The 17,893-nt window shown below is 44.7% G+C and overlaps 1 protein-coding gene across 2 annotated transcripts in view; it reads left to right on the top strand.

The window, feature by feature from the left end:
* The first annotated feature begins 12,622 nt into the window (after nt 1-12,622).
* Nucleotides 12,623-17,893, top strand: part of NDUFS4 (NADH:ubiquinone oxidoreductase subunit S4) — a 70,895-nt gene continuing 65,624 nt past the window's right edge. Inside the window, exon 1 of one of the 2 annotated variants that reach the window (XM_037038500.1) lies at nt 12,623-12,799. In XM_037038500.1, coding sequence (XP_036894395.1) covers nt 12,656-12,799 — 144 coding nt within the window. In that variant the 5' untranslated portion in view covers nt 12,623-12,655. The remainder of the gene's footprint in view (nt 12,800-17,893) is intronic. The other variant, XM_037038499.1, reaches the window with a different exon arrangement.

The raw sequence follows: 17,893 nt of genomic DNA on the forward strand, positions 1-17,893 counted from the left end.
AAAAACCCAAATAGTCTCTTAAAGAAGTGAAATATTGACGGGTAAGGTAAGTAAAACGTAGTTAATAAGTACTCGTCTCAGCACATCAAAAAATCAGAGAGAAAATTTTTATTTTGGAAGAGGTTTTGTGTGTAATAATCTTGCAGGTATTCTGATAATATTATACTTTTCCTACAGATGTTTTGTAAAATGTAAATGTTTACAAATGCTTATTAGAAAGTGAATAAGCCCCAGAGGTTCATAAATTACCCACAATATCAAATTTAGTTATAAAACAAGGTATCGGCTCCTCCTCTTCCAGGACAACAAAACAAAACATAATACGTATCAGTCCTCCAAATACTGTTATCTTCAAAAACATGCAATTTTTCTCTCTTAAGAAAACTGTTCTCACAGTCCTCGAGATTAGAAAAAGTAACGTTTAAGAAAGCATGTAATATTTTTGGATTTAATCACTCTTCTAGTTAAAAAGGAAAAATAAAATTACCTCTTACCACTCTTTTATCACTCTTCTTGTTTAGAAAGAAAAAAAATACAGCTCGAGAAGAAGGCATGGAGTGGCAGAGATGCCAGTGAATGCACGTGAAACTAAAACCATGTGGGAACTTGGCAAGAGGATCAGAACAACCCAATTACAATTTCAAAATTAACCTTTCTTAAAATTTTTGGTAACTGAGCAATCAAGGAAAATAAATTCTCTGTTGTTGTGAACCAGTTACTGCTCAAAAACTCTAAAATAATAATATCTTCTTGCAAAAGAGTGAGGTGGGAACTCCCCGAGTGGGGCAGGCACTCGGTGCTCAGGGAAGCTTTTAACGGTTCTTTTTCTTTTGCAATTATTCATTTCTTGGGTTCAGTGAAACGTGTTGGGTCACAAAGAATGATCTTATTTTATTTTTCCTTTCCCCATAAAACATAGCATTACAAAATAAAAATCACAGAAAAAGTTGATTGACTTCTAGCCAGAAAAAAAGGAGGGGGGGATTTAGAAAAGAATGACAAGTAGTTTTTTACATCAGAAAAGCAACTCAAGGTGGTAAATTACTGTATCTGAATATCCAATTTTTGCACCACATTTAAATGGTCGGAGCCTGAAAAAGCAAATGCCAATGCTTGATTCAAAGAGATACTTACCTCATTCTCTAAACTGATGGGAAGAACACAGACACAATAGGGTTACAAGTCTCTCTGCTGAAGTCTCCCCGGTTTGAACCTGTTTTTTCCTCTTCCATAGAATAAGAGATAATCTCCCTGAAGTAAATATCCCCCCCCCCTTTTAAAAGCAGATTCAAACAAAAGGCAGTTGGAGAAAATAAAATACCAAATACATAGTTAAGTTGGGAAATAATAAATAAATATAAACATAAAACCCCAAGATTAGATCTCTAGATTCAAAAGAGAAAAAAGCTAATGAGCAGACAGCCACTTGTGATTTAGGGGCTGAAGTCTTCCCTCGACAGCCCACAGATCAATTAAACCCTTCCAATTAGTTTTGATGTGTTAATGTGCGAGTTCCCTACCTCCCCAAATTTTCATGGGCCACTGCTGGGATTTTCTGCCGGCTTCCCACTGAGTGGTTTGCTGTGTTTTGCTGCATGCTAATATAAGGTCGTTTAAAGCTATGTAAATACAGAGAAAATAACCATAAAGCAGATAATTTCCCACTTTATTTTTTCACACTATTTTCTGTCTTCTACTAGCCAAGAAAAGGTAGAAAATATTGGAAGCTTGATTAGCTTTTCTCTTCAATAACTGAATCTATAATCTTTAGCAATAGTTGCAGATGATCAAAACAGAGCAAGTGGCCACATCCCAGCTTCTGTAACGTGTTCAAATGCACCTAGACTCTCAAAATTGTTAACCTGAACCCGTCGCCAGTCATTAGTTCTAACATGGAGTGACTAACAGGTAAAGACAGAATATTTTAAGTTGATGACTGGGTAATTCGTTTCACATATGATGGGATCTAAAACAATCCATCGGTTTCATGTGACAGGGAATTACTGTCGCCTTTGCCTCCCCAGTGCTTCCTGTTGGGGGTGAGGGTTCTATTCTCCAGCAGGACAAAGTCTGATCCCTGAATGGCCCTCGGTGTCAAAGGGCCATTAGTATGCTAAGCCTTTTAGTAGCCTGGGATAGCTCCATCCTGCTTCCCTCAATTGTGGCTATCGGGCCACGTGACTGACTGATGTTTCAAGGCAGGCTTTGGAATCTTGATGTCTTCCAGAAATTAATATTCCTTTTGGTAACATAATCTAGTGACTGCTCTTGCTCAATTCTCCAATGCCTGAAAAAGGACAGTTTCGGTGAAACTCCCAGGCGATGAGAGGAGAGAAGATTCAGCCAGCTCCTCTCGTGATTAGGTTTGAAGAGTTTAAAAAGACAAGTCTAATCTGTTTGGAAAATCTGTTGACAGCTTTCACCATGGTCTTCATTTTAGTAAATTCTACAAAGAATGGGGACGATTAGACTTTGGAAGCAATTTTTGAAAACTAAATGAACTATAAAAATGTGTATAGTAATTCTTTTGTGTGTGTGTGTATGTGTGTGTGTGTGTAATCAACTCTTATATCACACAGCTCTGATATTCCTTTTGCATTTTTTAAAAATATTCTTTCATGAGTATTAACTGCCAGCACCCATGTATAGCAGAATAAGCACGAAACAAATGTGAAAAGGAAAGAAAGCGAACCCAGTGATTCTGGTTTACTATTGACTAGTTACTTCTTTCATCGTGTCTTACTCTCATCTAGCCTGCAAACCAATAAGGAAGTTTATTGCAGTAGCACCTTGAGCTCCAAAGATTTGAAAGATGACATGCTCTATAGATTTGCTTGCCAACGGTACCAAAGGAAGAGCTGGCCAGGGGACACCAGATGACAACCAAGCAGTCTCTTGGCCTTGCAGGAATGACATCTACACAGTGCATGTCATCTGCTTAGAGGGGTATTCCGAGAATATCAGCCACTTACATATTCCCATTCAGAGAGAAAACACCCACCAAAGTTCAATGCAAAATGTTTGTTTGGTTGGTTATTGACATTCACATTATCCACAAATCTGTGTTTAGTCGTTATGGTTAAAAAAACGAACACTGAAAAAGTCGTGTTACTCAGTGACTTTGTGTAGCAGAGCCTGCCTAGCTTTTCAGTAAACTTGCTACTTTTCCAAGTTTGTTCTGGGCACACAGCTGGACTACACATCCCTGCTGGCCTTGCAGTTGGGTGTACTGACGTGAGTGACCCAGTTTCAGCCAACTGGATGTATTTCGCCAGTGCACAGGCTTAGGTCCTGAAAGTCTCCCCGACCTGATGGCCTCTGCCGTTTCTCCCCAGCCTGCCTGGCTAGGGTCCTGAAACCACGCTGAGGACAGGGTCCCAAGGTAGAACCAGCCTCCTCCGTTCCAGAAACACTGCCTGTGGGGGTGGGCGCCCGACAATCAGGGGTACCTAGTTGGCATGTCACGTGAGTGAGAAATAAACTTCTATTATTCTTGAGCCCTCGAGCATTTCTTCTAGAAAGTGGTGCACCGCTGACAGTAACGTCTAAGTGGCGACATTGCCTTGGTGGTTGAGCTGCCAGCGGCGAGGAAGCTGGGAGGCTGGGAGGAACCAGAGCCAGGACGCCTACAAACGACACACGCGGTGGAGCGTCCCCAGCGACAGCCTGAAGTAGGCCAGGCTGCGTGGGCAGCTGCGCAAACCACTGTCAAAGCGCGGGGCGGGGCTTGGGGGGGGGGACACTCGCAGCGACCACTAGCAACGGAGGTCCTCTGGAAAGAGCTCCAGTTTGCAAACAGAAGTGCAAGGGCATCGAGGGAGCCCTGAAATTTAGTTCCTTGAAGGACTGGAAAAGTCACCTCCTTGTAACCCTTCAGGATAGGAAATGAGACTGGAAAAAAGAAGGGTTTTGAGCAAGAAAGGACCAATGAGTTCTGGTTTGCCCAGGACAGTCATGGTTTATACGTCTGTTTCTGCCTAAATGTGAATAGTATTAATATGACACATTCTGAGGCAAACTAAGACTATAGATGAGTGAGGCCTTCCTACCCAAGCACAGGTGCCCTCCAGGTCGCTGGCTGGTTAAGTGAGAGGAAAGGTCACGGCATAATATAGTTATCCATTGCCTCGGAACAAACACCCCTCAACCCGGCAGCTTAAAGCACAACCATTGATCTGCTCCCGATCGAGCACTCAGGAAATAGCTCAGTGGGGATGTCTGCTCGGTGCATCAACTGGACCATTTTTTATCGTGAGAGGTGGGGACACAAAGAAATAAATGAGGTTTGAGAATTATGCCAAACAGGGGCCTTTGAGTGTGGTTACTGACTCATGGGGCTGCCTGGGAAGCCCACAGATCAGAAATCTACTAGGGATGCAGAAGGGACTGTGCTATCTACACAATTGCAAGCCCGAACTTTTACGTGGAGCGAGCGGTGAGAACAGAGCAACCTCCGGGAGGGGCGCACTTCAGAGTTGTCTGTGGGGGTTACTGAACAAGGAGTACCTCCAGAGGGCAGGGTCTAGGAGCTGCCCGGGACAACGGACAAGGGACTGCCTGCCCGAGGAGAATCAGGGCCTCGCCAAGGTCAAGACCCTCGTAGGGGCCGCTGAACGAAACTTCAGACTTGGGAAGACCAGGAACGACCGTGCCTTGCCAACTCTCCTCCTCCCCGAGTACGAGTGTCTGTGGCCGCTCTCCGCTCCTGTTCCACTGCTGGAACTCGAGTGTGTGGGGGTGGGTGGAAGAGAGGGACATAAGGCGTGTCTTTAGTTCACGGAGTGGAGGGTGGGGGCAAGTTGGTACACCAATATGGATTTCATCTGGATGCGGTGTCTGCCTGGAACTTGGGACAGTTTTCCTTGGGAAGGACCTGAGTGTTTTCCATTTGCAGACAGACAAGAATAAAAGCCTATTTGGTGACCAGGGGAGCAGACTGTGGCAGGGGCCTTCACAAGTTAGCCCCAAGTCCATTTCCTTTTCCTTCAAAGCGTGTGGATTTACTGTTTTTCCAAGAATTCCTCTTGCAGTTAAGGGNAAGAGAGGGACATAAGGCGTGTCTTTAGTTCACGGAGTGGAGGGTGGGGGCAAGTTGGTACACCAATATGGATTTCATCTGGATGCGGTGTCTGCCTGGAACTTGGGACAGTTTTCCTTGGGAAGGACCTGAGTGTTTTCCATTTGCAGACAGAGAAGAATAAAAGCCTATTTGGTGACCAGGGGAGCAGACTGTGGCAGGGGCCTTCACAAGTTAGCCCCAAGTCCATTTCCTTTTCCTTCAAAGCGCGTGGATTTACTGTTTTTCCAAGAATTCCTCTTGCAGTTAAGGGTTGCTGAGTGACGGAATTATGGCCAGTGGAATGTGGATAGGAGGGTGCAGGCCACTTCCAAGTCCGATTATTAAACACCCCCCACCCCCCCCATCACCTACCTGATATTTTTTCTCCATTACTCACAGGACAAAAGGTCTCCAAGGACCTTGACAAGGGTGGAGCCTGGGTCCGTGGCCTGACTGGGACCCTTATCTTATTTTCAGGAGACACAGAGAATTTAGGATCCGTTTGTTAAAGCAGTTAGCATTATCTTAACTAATACGAGGAAAGTAAATTTACTGGAGATAAACATTATCTGATCCACAAATTACTGTTGGGTTAGTCTTGTTTATGATTAATAAACCCTGTTGTGTTCATTGTCAATAGATATTTTAAAGCTTTTCTTTTCTTTTATAGGTTCAGGAGGAAAATGAGACCTGTACTTCCTAGCATGGTGTTTATCAGCTCCCCTCTGTAGCTGGGGGTGGTCTCTGGCCCTTTTCCACCAGTCTGCACTGCTTACTTGCCCCTCCCTCCTTGGTCCCAGCCCCCACTCTGCATCCTGTGCTCCGGTTTCAGATCCCCCTGGACGATCCAGCTCTGGGGCAGCTCCTTCCCTGCGGTGCTCAGCCCCGGGGGGTGTCGGCAGCTCCTGCCGGTTCTGTTATCTGAGTTGTCTCCTGAGCGGGCTTGTTTGGCTCCTCAGCAATTCCATCACCTGTGTAAACATCTCCCTGAATTAAATTTCCTCCGGTTGAAATATCTGGAGTGGTTTCTGTTTTCCTGGCAGGACATTGACTGATACGTATGTCTGTTGAGAAGGCCTCATTGAAAAGGTGACGTTTGATCAAAGACTTCAGGGAGGAGAGCGTTAGCTCTGTTGATATCTCGGGGGAAGTGTCTTCCAGGCGGAGGGAGCTATCCCTGCAAAGGCCCTCTGGTGAGAAAAGGCCTGGCAAACACGGGGTGAGGGAGGGGCCTACGGCAGTCCAGGGTCAGAGAAATCTTGCCGCTATCTGATCTCCAACCTGAGGACCCACCCGCAGGCGGGGAGGGGGTTGAGGGAAGGGATGACATGCATGGCCTTGTATTTTTAAAGGGTCAGTGTGGCAGCGGTGTTGAAATATATTCTAGGGGCAAAGATGAAAATGATGAAAAAAAGACTCAAGCATCACTCTAGACAAGAGATGATGGTAGCTTTGACCTTCGAGCTAGCAATACAGGCAGCTGTGATTTGCAGGTAGAGCCAGAGGAACTGGGTGGGGTGAGAGAGAGAAAGGCACGAAGGAGGACTCCCATGCTGTAAGGGCATCCAGCTGGGCGGATGCAAGACAGCCAAGAGCCCTTGCGTTACCTGCCTGTGTGCCACACATTCTGCTTTCCCTTACGTTTGTCTTCCGGAGTTACTGGTAACTGTTTTCATGTCTTTAACTGCCTGTTTTCTAATTTCCTGTTTAAGGCCTTTGTGCATACTCGGTAGTGTGAAATCATTTTTCAGAAACATCCCGCCGTGACTCAGAGTTAGTGTACCAAAGACAGGGAGTCGAGACGGACTCCGAAGCTTGAACATGGGAGGAGCAAAGTTGTCATCAGTGAAGACGGGGCAGGCGGTGGGGGGAACTGACCATGACGAGATCAGGAGTTCAGCTGGGGACACGTTAGGTTTGTGGCAGCTATTAACTATCCAAAAGAGGAAAGCGTGTAAGCAGTGGAAATAAAAGTCTCTCATTCATGAGAAAAGAAAGAGCTGGAGATGAAGGTTTGGGAGCTGTTGGTAAACAGATGACACTTAAAAGCCATGAGGCTGAATGAGGCTGTTGAGGGAGAAGAAAAGCAGACCAAGGGTTGGGTCCTGGGACCATCCATCATCAGCGTTTTGGGAGAGAAGGAGGAGGAACCTGCTCAAAGGAACAGAGAAATGAAGTGGGAGGAGCCTAGAGTAGCACAGCATCCTGGGAACCCTGCAACCCTGTGAAGCAAGTATATCCAGAACCGAGAAATCAGCTGTGCCAACGACAGGGCACCTGACATCAGCCTGTGCACTGACCGCTGAATTTACAGTTGGGAGGACATCGGAGTCCTGGAAGGAGCAGCCGCAGGGAAGTGGTGGATGTGGTGTGAGACAGCACACACAGGCAGCTCTTCAGGGGACTGTTGTTGCAAAGAGATGGAGCTGTAGTTGGTGTGATAAACTGAGTCAGCTGTTTGTTTTTATGTTTTAAAAAATTTTAAAGGATTTATTTATTTTTAGAGAGGAGGAAGGGAGGGAGAAAGAGAGTGGGATCAATGTGTGGTTGCCTCTTGTGTGCCCCCTACTGGGAACCTGGCCTGCAACCCAGGCATGTGCCCTGACTGGGAATCGAACCAGCGACCCTTCAGCCCGTAGGCGGGCACTCAATTCACTGAGCCACACCAGCCATGGCTGTCCTTTAAATGGGAGAAATGATCACCTGCTTGTGAACTGAGGAGGATGTCCCAGGAACTAGGAAAAGGTTTAAGGTGTAGAAGAGAACGGGCGGATGTGCTGGAACATTGTTCTCAGGTGGGTGCTTCAGGGTTGGACCTAGTTCATGCGCAAGTGGAGCGCTTCCCTCCCAGTGGGGGCAGGAATAGTTCACCTACAGTAACAGAGGGAAGACAGTATGCGCGTGCAGTTGCTGGTGTGTGCCTAAAAAGGTGTCCTTTTGATTAATTCCATTTTCTCGGTGGCGTGGGAAAGCCATCAGCGAGAAGTGAGGTTAGGAGGAAAGGTAACAGATGTTTGAGCAGTGAGAAGAAAGTGCGAGCCATCTAATGAAGTGAGAAAATGAATAGGATAAGATTACACGAATATGGAATTCAGAAAAGTTTAGTGGGATTGCTGAGGAGAATCAGGGACCAATTTGAGGTTCATGGCCAAACCGAGCCAAATGAGTCTGGTCTGGTGCTCTTTCCCCCAGTTGCGTTCGGCTGCGTGGGTGGGCGCAGGTGCAGGATATAAAAAATCGCTGGCTTAGGTGGCAGTTTCACTGAGTATAAGAAAGTGAGAAAGGCAAGGGAGTTGTGAGTGTACGCAAAAAAAATTGTTGATAATAATTGGCCATGGAATTTAATTTGGATAAGGAGGGAGAATCCTCTTCAAGAGAGTGCAGAACAGGTCAAGGGAGGAAGGACCCAAGGACAGGCAGTTCTTAAGGAATCCAAGGATGGTTGGCAGACCCAGGCTCCTTCCACCCCACTGTATGCTGGTCGTGGGCATCTTGTCTTCATGATCTGAGTCTCCACCTCCACATCCAGGGAGCCGGATGATAGAGGAGATAGAGAGAAGAGGGTGGGGAGAGGAGGCACAACTACCATCTAGGTTTAAAGGAGGGTTCCAAGTTGTCACATGACCCTTTTTTCTTACATTTCATTGGTCAGAACTAGTTACATGACTATTGCTATCAAGAGAGGCTGGAAGAAGAAAGTCTTTATTCCAAAAACCAATAAATAACAAATAAGCATAAAGGAAAGAAATATGTTGGGTTAGGCAATACTTATACTTATTTGCTCCTAAAATGTCCATTTCCCCACATTTTACCTCTCTGAAATAGGGATATATAATATATAGTTGGTAGTGTGTCATGGTTTAATTTTTGCATTTTCTTGTAGAAAAACTAACAGTGCATTTTACAGCTGACGACATCTTCTGTTGGAAGAAAGATGATAGTGTTTTGCCAAGACGGAGAATACTGGATAGGAGGAACAGATTAGCTTTGGGTAAAAGGAAGGGAAGGAGTAGATTAGTTTGGTTTTCTACATCTTAAGTTGGAGAATTTTGGGTGGAATGCCAGACTGTGATGGGCCATGGGATCAAATTGATGTAGGAAAATTCCTTGAGTTCCTCAGAATTTTGATTGTTTGGACCCTTTGTTTTCCAAAGATAAGTTCAAGTGGCCGTTCTTCCCAATAGGTAGAAATTATTTCTCTGATTGCCAAAGACTCAGCAGCCCTGCCAAGCGTCATAATAATTTTATAAGATGATAACGTATTAATTCAAGCTTGTCAATGAAATTAGCAGTGAAAAATAAAATGCGATTTAAAATATTAGTTTGTAGCCAATAAGTGATGGTGAAATTTTTTCAAGTCTTTGGCAACTGCATGTGAAACTTCTGATAGAAATGTCTGGTTTTAATTTATTTTCTTCTGGATGCTTTATTGGAGACCCATGTGCAAAGGGGAAAAAATTAAAACCAGACAACTTCGGATCCACTGTAAATTTCCCGTGCCATCAGAAAGACTAAACTAAATGTTTCTTTTGGCCACCATGCTTGAAATGCAAACAAAAAGTAAAATTGATTCACATTTTAATACTCCTATTTGAAATATTAAAATGGTATTTGGACCTAGACATCTATTAAGCCTAGTGGTAGAATCTATAATTTGGGTGAAATTGTAAAACTAACTAACTAAATAAATAAATGCCCATAGCAAATTATTTCTGTTCCTGAAAGTCCTATATCCTCTATTTGAAATGTGAGAAATAAGGAAATGAAAGGGTTATTAATTTTTTTCTAAAAGGCAGGTCTAGTAAAAGGTAGATTCATGGTTTCAGGTCTCCTGCCAAGCAACACAGGCCCCTACTCCCAGCATCCCACCAAGGTCTTCGGGAAACGGCACTTGATCAAAGAGGAAATCTTAGAAACCAATAAGTTCCGTAGACCTGAGAGAACAATCACATTAAAAATAATTTGTTCAACAAATCGGCAGTTACAAAATAGTCCCCGGGATGTAAAGAATCGCACAGGGAATATAGGTAATAATATTATAATAACTATGTATGGTGTCAAGTTGATGCTATATTTATTGGGGGGATCATTTTGTAAATTATAGAAATGTCTAACCACTATACTGTATACCTGAAACTGATATAATAGTGAATGTCAACTGTAACTGAGAGAATTTAAAAAATTGTACAAGGTTTCTCTAAGCAAAAATAACAAAAAAGAAATGGCACTTGCCCTAACTTAGTTTTGACATTTTAAAAGTTTCAGTTAGATTCTTTCATTCACTCATTTATTCAGCCATCCATTCATACATTCTATACCTACCTTGGGGCCTATTCTGTGTCTGGGACTGGACTGGGTACTGGGAAAACGATCAGCAAAAACATATGATCTCTGTCCTCAGAGAACTTAACCTCCCATTTCGGAGAAAGAGACAATGACATTGCACTGAAATCACAGTACTGAAGGAGAAAGACATGAGGTGGGTGGGTGGGGGGGGGGTGGCATGGTCACAGGAAGAGAAGTCAAGGTGGCCGGGGCAGTCAGAAGTTTCTCTGTGCGGGAGCACCGGTGAACGTGTTTTTGCGGCAGGATGTCTCACCAATAGAGGGTTAGACAATTAAGCCATTTATTTCATATACCAAAGAGTCTGGAGGCATTTTAATTGGGTTGATTCAGAAGCTCAACAATGCCATGAAAGACCTAGGCGCTTTGCCTCTCTCTGCTCTCCTGTCCTTTCTCATTCGTTGGCCAGGCTCTTACATCTGTCCCCTCATGCTGAGAAGATGCCACAGCTCCAGGCATTATTTCCACATTATTTTCTTGCAGCCAAAGGCAGGAAAAGAGGCATTTCTCTTTGTCCCTTTTTTTCTGAAGCTCTTTTTTCCCCCGGATGGGATTTCAGACCCCGTTGGCCCTAGGCTAGCTGAAAGAGCTGATGGGAATACAAATCCAGGACACTTTTTAGTGTCCGTAGTAAGAGTCAGGGAGGCTCTGTCGGCCAGAAAGGGGTAGGTGGGAAATGTGATGCGATACCTGCAGATTCTTCCCCAGGGTCTGCCTCTCAGCTGTGACCCTAAGGGCAGGGTAGCTGCCTAGATAAAGCATGGAAGATGAAGATCATTCCCGCAGGCAGCAGCTTGTAAGAGGCTCTAGGCAGGGCAGAAACCCAGTGACAGGCCTGAGAGGAGGGCGGGGCACATACCAGGTGGAGCCTGTCAAATTAGGTGAAGCAACTCGGGCTAAATCCTATTGGTTTTGTTTTTCTGGGAAATCCTGATGAACACATCCTGGAATGCTACTCAGCAATAAAAAGGTATGATCTATTGATATGTGCAATAACCTAGGTGGACCTAAAGGATGTTGTGCTGTACAACAGAAGCCAAATGCAAAAAGTCATATACTGCATGAGTCCATTCCTGAAATGTCAAAATTATAAAAATGGAAACAGAGTAGTGGACTTTGTTTCAATGTTGGTTCCCAGCTCTGATGTTGTGTTAGTTAGGAAGCAATCAATGGGAGAAACTTGGTGAAGGGGACACAACACCTCTCTGTGCTATTTTTACGATTTCCTGTGAAATTTATAATTATTGTGAAATAAAAAGTTTTATAGAAAATTCTCCAAGACATCTCTCCCTCATCTTCCTTTATCTTTCTGTGCGTATTATCTTTCCCTGGACCAGTTTCCTCTCTTCGGTTCTAGGCGCTAACACTCCTCAGTCTCTTTCTTTCCCTCTTTTCTGTATGTATTAAGTTTTCTTTCAATTAATCACAATACAGAAGCAGGTCATTCCCCACCCTCCTGTTAACCCTATTCTTTTAATAAAGGTTATATTTCCAGGTGCTTAGTTCTAAAAGCAGCATCATCCTGGTTTTAGAAACTCTTTTTAAAAACCCCACTAACGAACCTGCTTTTTATTTTATACAGTCATTGTTCTTCAGGTCAGTAGCTCATACTACAAACACATTCCTCACACTTGTCTCCGAAGACGATTTTTTGTTTTATATGGACAGAGAGTTAATAATATTCTTGGTGTCTGTGGATTATGATCACATATTCAGAAACCGCTGGGAATGCATGACATCCAGTATTACCCTCCATGACTTTTTCATATACCTGCACACATCAAAAAAGAAAGAAAAATAATAACCCTGTGCCAGGCCACGTGTGCAGAGTTCGTTTGGAAACTCTATAGTAACAGAGCGCATCACTCAGAACGCAGTCTGGTCCTGGGGCCCGGCGAGCTCAATCTGGCAACACTTTGCAAAAGTAGTACTTTAGGTTCTCAAGAGCCAAAAGGCCCTCTGGCTCTTCCAGTGGGCTCGGCCCTAAATATGTGGAGTCCTTTGAAAAAATTATGAGTTGCAGGTGTTTAAATTTTCAAGTATTTTCTTGTGTTCTTTTATTAAATAAGCGGTCATAACAACAACAAAAAATGATGGGGGTACTATTCACACTCAAAGCTGTTGTGCATTTTCTCCAACCAAACCGTTCACCTCTTTTTCTAAATTCCAGTGTTTAACAAAAGACCAGACAAGAATAAATAGAACAGAGCCCCGCCCCACTGCGTCGCGATTGCGCGGGCTTGAGAACGGAGGATGTTTGTCCTTCCCGGGCACCCGTCCGGCGTTCGCGTGCGGCAACATGGCGGCGGTCTCAATGTCAGAGGCACTGGGGCGAGCGCTGTGGGGTGGAAGGGCAGCGGCTGTGGTTGCGGTTGCCGTTTCCCGGGTTCCGACCAGGTAACAGGACTGTCAGGCTTCTTCCTCAGGCTCTCGGGCGTCTCCTCCTCTTCTGTGGGGCTCTGTGTGGTTGGGCCCCGGCGAAGGCCTGGGGAGGCGTCCCTGGGGGAGGGCGAGCGGCGCTGCTGGGGAGGTCGCGGGCCCGGCGAGCCGGGCGGCAGCGGCGGGGGCGTCCGGGTTCCTGGGGCTGTGTGCCCTGCAGCCTCGGGGCAGGTCTCGGGGCGGGCTGTCCCCGGGCTGCGGCGGTGGCTAGAAAAGGGGCGGAGCCTCACCGGTTCCCGCACCCTCTGTTTTTCACCTGCTGGCGTGTCCCTCGCGTCCTTACCTGGGGGCGAAGTCACCTGTTAGCCCGTCACTCCAGTCCTTACCTGGGGTGTGTGTGTGTGTGTGTGTGTGTGAAGTCACCTGCTGACCCGTCCCTCCGGTTTATACCTGGGGGGTAAAGTCACCTGTTGGCTCTTTGCTCCCATCCTTACCTGCGTGGCGAATTCACCTGCTGTCCTGTTAATCTGGTCTTTACGTGCGGGGGGTGAAGTTATCCGTTAGCCCTTCACTCCACTCCTTACCTGGGGTAGGGGGGCGAAGTCACCTGCTGGCTTTTCATTCCCGTCCTCAGTTGGAGGATGAATTCAGCTCCAGGCCCGCCTCGCTGGCCCTTACCTGCAAGGGGGGCGGGGGTGTGAATTTCTCTTCGCTTGGAGTGCGTTTGGATTTGGTTTCTGAACTGAAACATGGTTTTATGCATCCATCTATCTGCTTGGGAGGAACACTTGGTGCTAAGTAAGTGTTGGTAAAATATTAGAGGTTAATTTTTCAAAGGCTGGTTGTCACGCTGGGATGTTCCCCATCCAGAATTTTATTAAACCCTCTTCAGTTTTGCTGTTACTGCTTTGTCTTGCAGCATTTTTGTAATGGTGACATTTATTTGTGACTGCATTACTTAATCCTTCATTTCCCTTTTCCCCGAATTTTCAAAACTTTATTGTAGTCCTAACACCACAGCACTTGTGCGTGCGCGCGCGCGCGCGCGCACACACACACACACACACACACACACAAGCATTCTTATCTGCAAATAATTATTATGTTTTATCGTTGTTTTCACAGCTTATTAGTATTGGGTTGGCCAAAAAGTCTGTTTAGTTTTTTTTTCTGTAAAATAAAAGACACATCTTAATTTTCACTAATAACCTTATTGATTTGGGTATATTTTGAGTAAGTCAGCTATCTAGCGCTATTGGCTTCCAGTGAGTAGAGGCCAGGGTGCTGCTCAACGTCTTGCAATGCATAAGACAGCCCCAGTTTGTAGCCAGAATGTTGATGGTACCAAGAAACTTCCCAAACCACTTTTGACAGGTTCGATCAATCATAGCACCTTCTCCATACTCTGCACAGATCTTTTTTGTGTTTCAGTTGCATTTTTACCACTCTTGAAACAATAAAGTGTCATGCACTGAAAATGTTGTGTATTTTCTTTCATCTTTGCTATTAAAATGGCTGCACAACAATTCACCAAATTTGATTTTTTTAAATGCACGCTGATATGACAGCTGCCACAATACAGTCTAACAAAATTGTCTCAAATGAGGGTAAAGACAACTACCAGAGCCATCTATGGAAAAACAAACACACATTTTGTTTGTTTTTTGGCCAACCCAATATAAATGTAAACCAGGGCTTAAACAGAGTGTGTCCTGCCCCATACTGAATGTTGGGAACAAGAACAGGAGGACTGGATGGACTGGTGTAAGGGGTGTGGGACCCATGAGAGTCGTTAAAATGCTAATTAATTTAGTGTTATATTTAAAAAAGGGAATGCAGAGGGTTAGAGCTGGAGTGAGTTAGAAAGGATCATCGGAGGTGATTTTTATTAAGGTTTTAAATAGGGGGTTTTAGGTGAGGTTAGTGGGTCATATAAAGGCTCGCAGGCAGTAAGTAGTCCAGACAGTGGATAATGTACAGTCATTGGAAAATAATGATGCTGCAAATGGGGAAAGGCCAGTGAGTTTGCAGTTAACTGTCTGCCTTCGGAGGACCCGAGGAACGGCGAGTGTTGCTCTAAGGCCGGGTGCTTCATGGAGTGGCGTGGGGCTGGACAGGAGTCCAGTCAGCTTAGCTCTTGTTCTCCTAGACATTCTGGACATTAATTTTGCATTCCCAAGCAATACTGTATCCACAGTGGCCCTGGAACTGAAAACAGATTCGAAGGGTGCACTGGCGCATGGCTGGTCAAAACACGGCTATGTCAGCAGTAGAATAGTTGAAGTTAAGATACTACATTCTGGAAACTTTGATGATAATTAATATTATCCAGATTTAAAGAGTTTCTTCTTGCAAGTGTATTAGAAGAGATTTGGAAAGCACATAAAAATTTAGGTCACATAAGAGGACTTTTGTTTCACACTTTAAAAAACCTTAAAAGCCAAGGGAAACATGTTAAACACAAGTCCAGTGACACATTTATTGCTTTCTGTACCTATTTATTTATTTATTTATTACCCAAAGAGCTTATGATGTTCATGTCACTGTCTCATTTCAGGGGACATCTCTGGCCCTTCTCCCTCTCGCAGTATTTGCTGTCCATCCGCAAGCACTGCCTTTCCCTTGCGCTTTGTGAGCAGCGAGGGTTTGAGGGGGTTAGTCGTGGAGGAGAACGAGTGATGTCTAGAAACGTTTGCAGATGAGGTACATTTCAGATGGCTCGAGGACAATTAGGGAGGGCAACATAAACACTGGAGGAAGGGAGCTGTCTGTGGAAGGAGAGAAGGTATGTCCAGCTGCGTTAATTTATGAATTTAATTATATCAGTAAAAAATACAAAAGCAAAGCAGACAATTCAAAAACACACGAGAGAGGAAATCATTTGAATCCGCCTGGTCTAGTTCCCGGGCTCTAGAGTGAGTCTGCTGGCTCCATGGGCTCGGCGTCTCCCCCTCTTTCCTAAGGGGGTGTCCAGGGTGAGCTTAACTACGTAGGGTATTGATCCGAAAGCCAGAGACCACGGCACCCTGTTTCAGAGTAGCAGTACGTAGGGCTCAGCGGGCTTGCTCTGGTTTACCTGCACACACACACTTCTCTCAGCCAGTCCGGTCTCTTCACTCCTGACTTTGGACTGAGTCTCGCGTTCACCTGGAACGGAGCACCTCTGGTCCGCAGCAGGGGCTGACGACTGCCGTGGTGACTGGGGAGGTTCAGGCTGCTTCTGTGCTCCAGTCTCCGGCTCTGCCCAGTTGCTCTGTTTGCTCTCTCCAGCACTAGATACCTAAGCCAGTATGAAATTCTGAGTGTGCAGGAAGCTCCGAGGAGTGTGAGGCCCTGAGGATTCGAGAGTTCTGGGCGTTAGACGCCTTGCTGGGGAAGTATCTCAGCCCAAATTTGAAAAACATTTAGGACGTTTAAATTTACAAGGGTGTCAAACTCGTTTGCACTGGGGACCACGTCAGCCTCGAGGTTGCCTTCAAAGGGCTGAATGTAATTTTAGCTCCTTAACAGTTAAGGAGTAGTTACGTTTATACAGCCCTAAAATTATTTTGGCCCTTTGAAGGGCACCATGCTGAGGCTGATGTGGCCCCCAGTGAAAATGAGTTTGACAACCCTGGTTTAAAACCAGTGCGTTGGCTTTACTTCAGATGTGCTGTATAAACAGATTTCTCTCTGAAGGGCAGCTATTTTTGCTGTCTTTGGAACACATCAAAGCCAGGTTTTGTGAGCTCGAACTGTTTCCCTAAATACCTGCTAATAGGTTTCATTGTTTGGCTTATTTTCCTCATTAAAAACCCGTAATTAGTTGCTCTGTTTTATCAGTAGCAGTATTTTTGTTGAACAATTCTTAGGAAAATTAAATACTATTCTAATACTAATAAATACTAGAGTAGTGTCTGGAACATAGTAAACCTTACCTAAATACATGTTAATTTATGTTAATTCAAATTTGAGTATTTTTATTTAATCTTAGTGGTAGATGGAATTCTTAAAATATTCATTTCCATTCCCTGTGACAGGATCATACATCACCACCCCATTGGCCAAGTGACTTGTTTTGGCCAATGAACTGCTACTGGAACTGGAATGCCTTGTCCAGCAGCAGCCTGGGGAGTGCTCCGAGGGCCTGCTGTGTGTCTTGTCCCTCTGCTGAGATGGACGTATCCTGAGTCAGGTCTTTTCATTTAGCCCAGATCCTGGGATGAGGGTAACAGGGAGCAAAGCAGAAGCCTGCGGGTTACATGAAATGCAATGCGATTGAGAAAGAAGCCTCTGCTGTGTGCCACCAAGGTGTGTGGACTGTTGTCCCCCACAGCGTAACACACACACACACACACGTGCACACTGGCAAAGGAGCAGGTCAGCTGAGCCAGGTTGCAGGCTTTCGGAGGGTTGGAAAACAACTTCATTTAGTTTTGTATACTTCATGGCACCTAGTGTAATGTCCTGTACCTCACAGGTAAATGTGTGCATAGATGAGCAAATATAGTACGAGTTTAGAGCTGTGATTGTGAGGGAAAAAAGAAGCCATCAGTAGCCACATAAGTGAAAGCCACGTAGATACGGACCTATGTTTGGGGTTGGCCAAAAGTCCATTCTGTGTTTGCCATAAAATAAAAGACATTTTTCATTTTCACTAGTAACTTGACTGAGTTGGATATATTTTGAGTACATCGGCTCTCTCCCGCTATTGGCTTCTGGTGGGTGGGAGTCCACACCTTCCAATGCATGAGACGGCCCCACAGCAAGGAGTCACTTGGCCGAAATGTCAGCAGTGACCAAAGAACTTCACAAACCACTCTTGACATGTTTGATCAGTCACGGCACCTTTTCCACACACTGCACAGATCTTTTTGCCTTTTAGTTGTATTTTTACCTTTCTTGAAATAATAAAGTATTATATACCAAAAACGTTGCTTATCTTCTTCCATCTTTAATATTAAAATGGCTGCACAAAAATTAACCAATTTTGATTTTTTAAAAAATGCACGCTAATGTAACAGCTTTCATGATACAGTCTAACAAAATTGTTTCAAATGACGTTAAAGACAACTAAGTGCTACTAGTCACTGTACAGAAAAAACTAAATGAACTTCTTGGTCAACCCAATAA

The sequence above is a fragment of the Sturnira hondurensis genome, unplaced genomic scaffold (assembly GCF_014824575.4).
Source record: "Sturnira hondurensis isolate 20B ecotype Veracruz unplaced genomic scaffold, ASM1482457v3 Scaffold0024400, whole genome shotgun sequence".
NCBI classification, from domain to species: Eukaryota; Metazoa; Chordata; class Mammalia; order Chiroptera; family Phyllostomidae; genus Sturnira; species Sturnira hondurensis.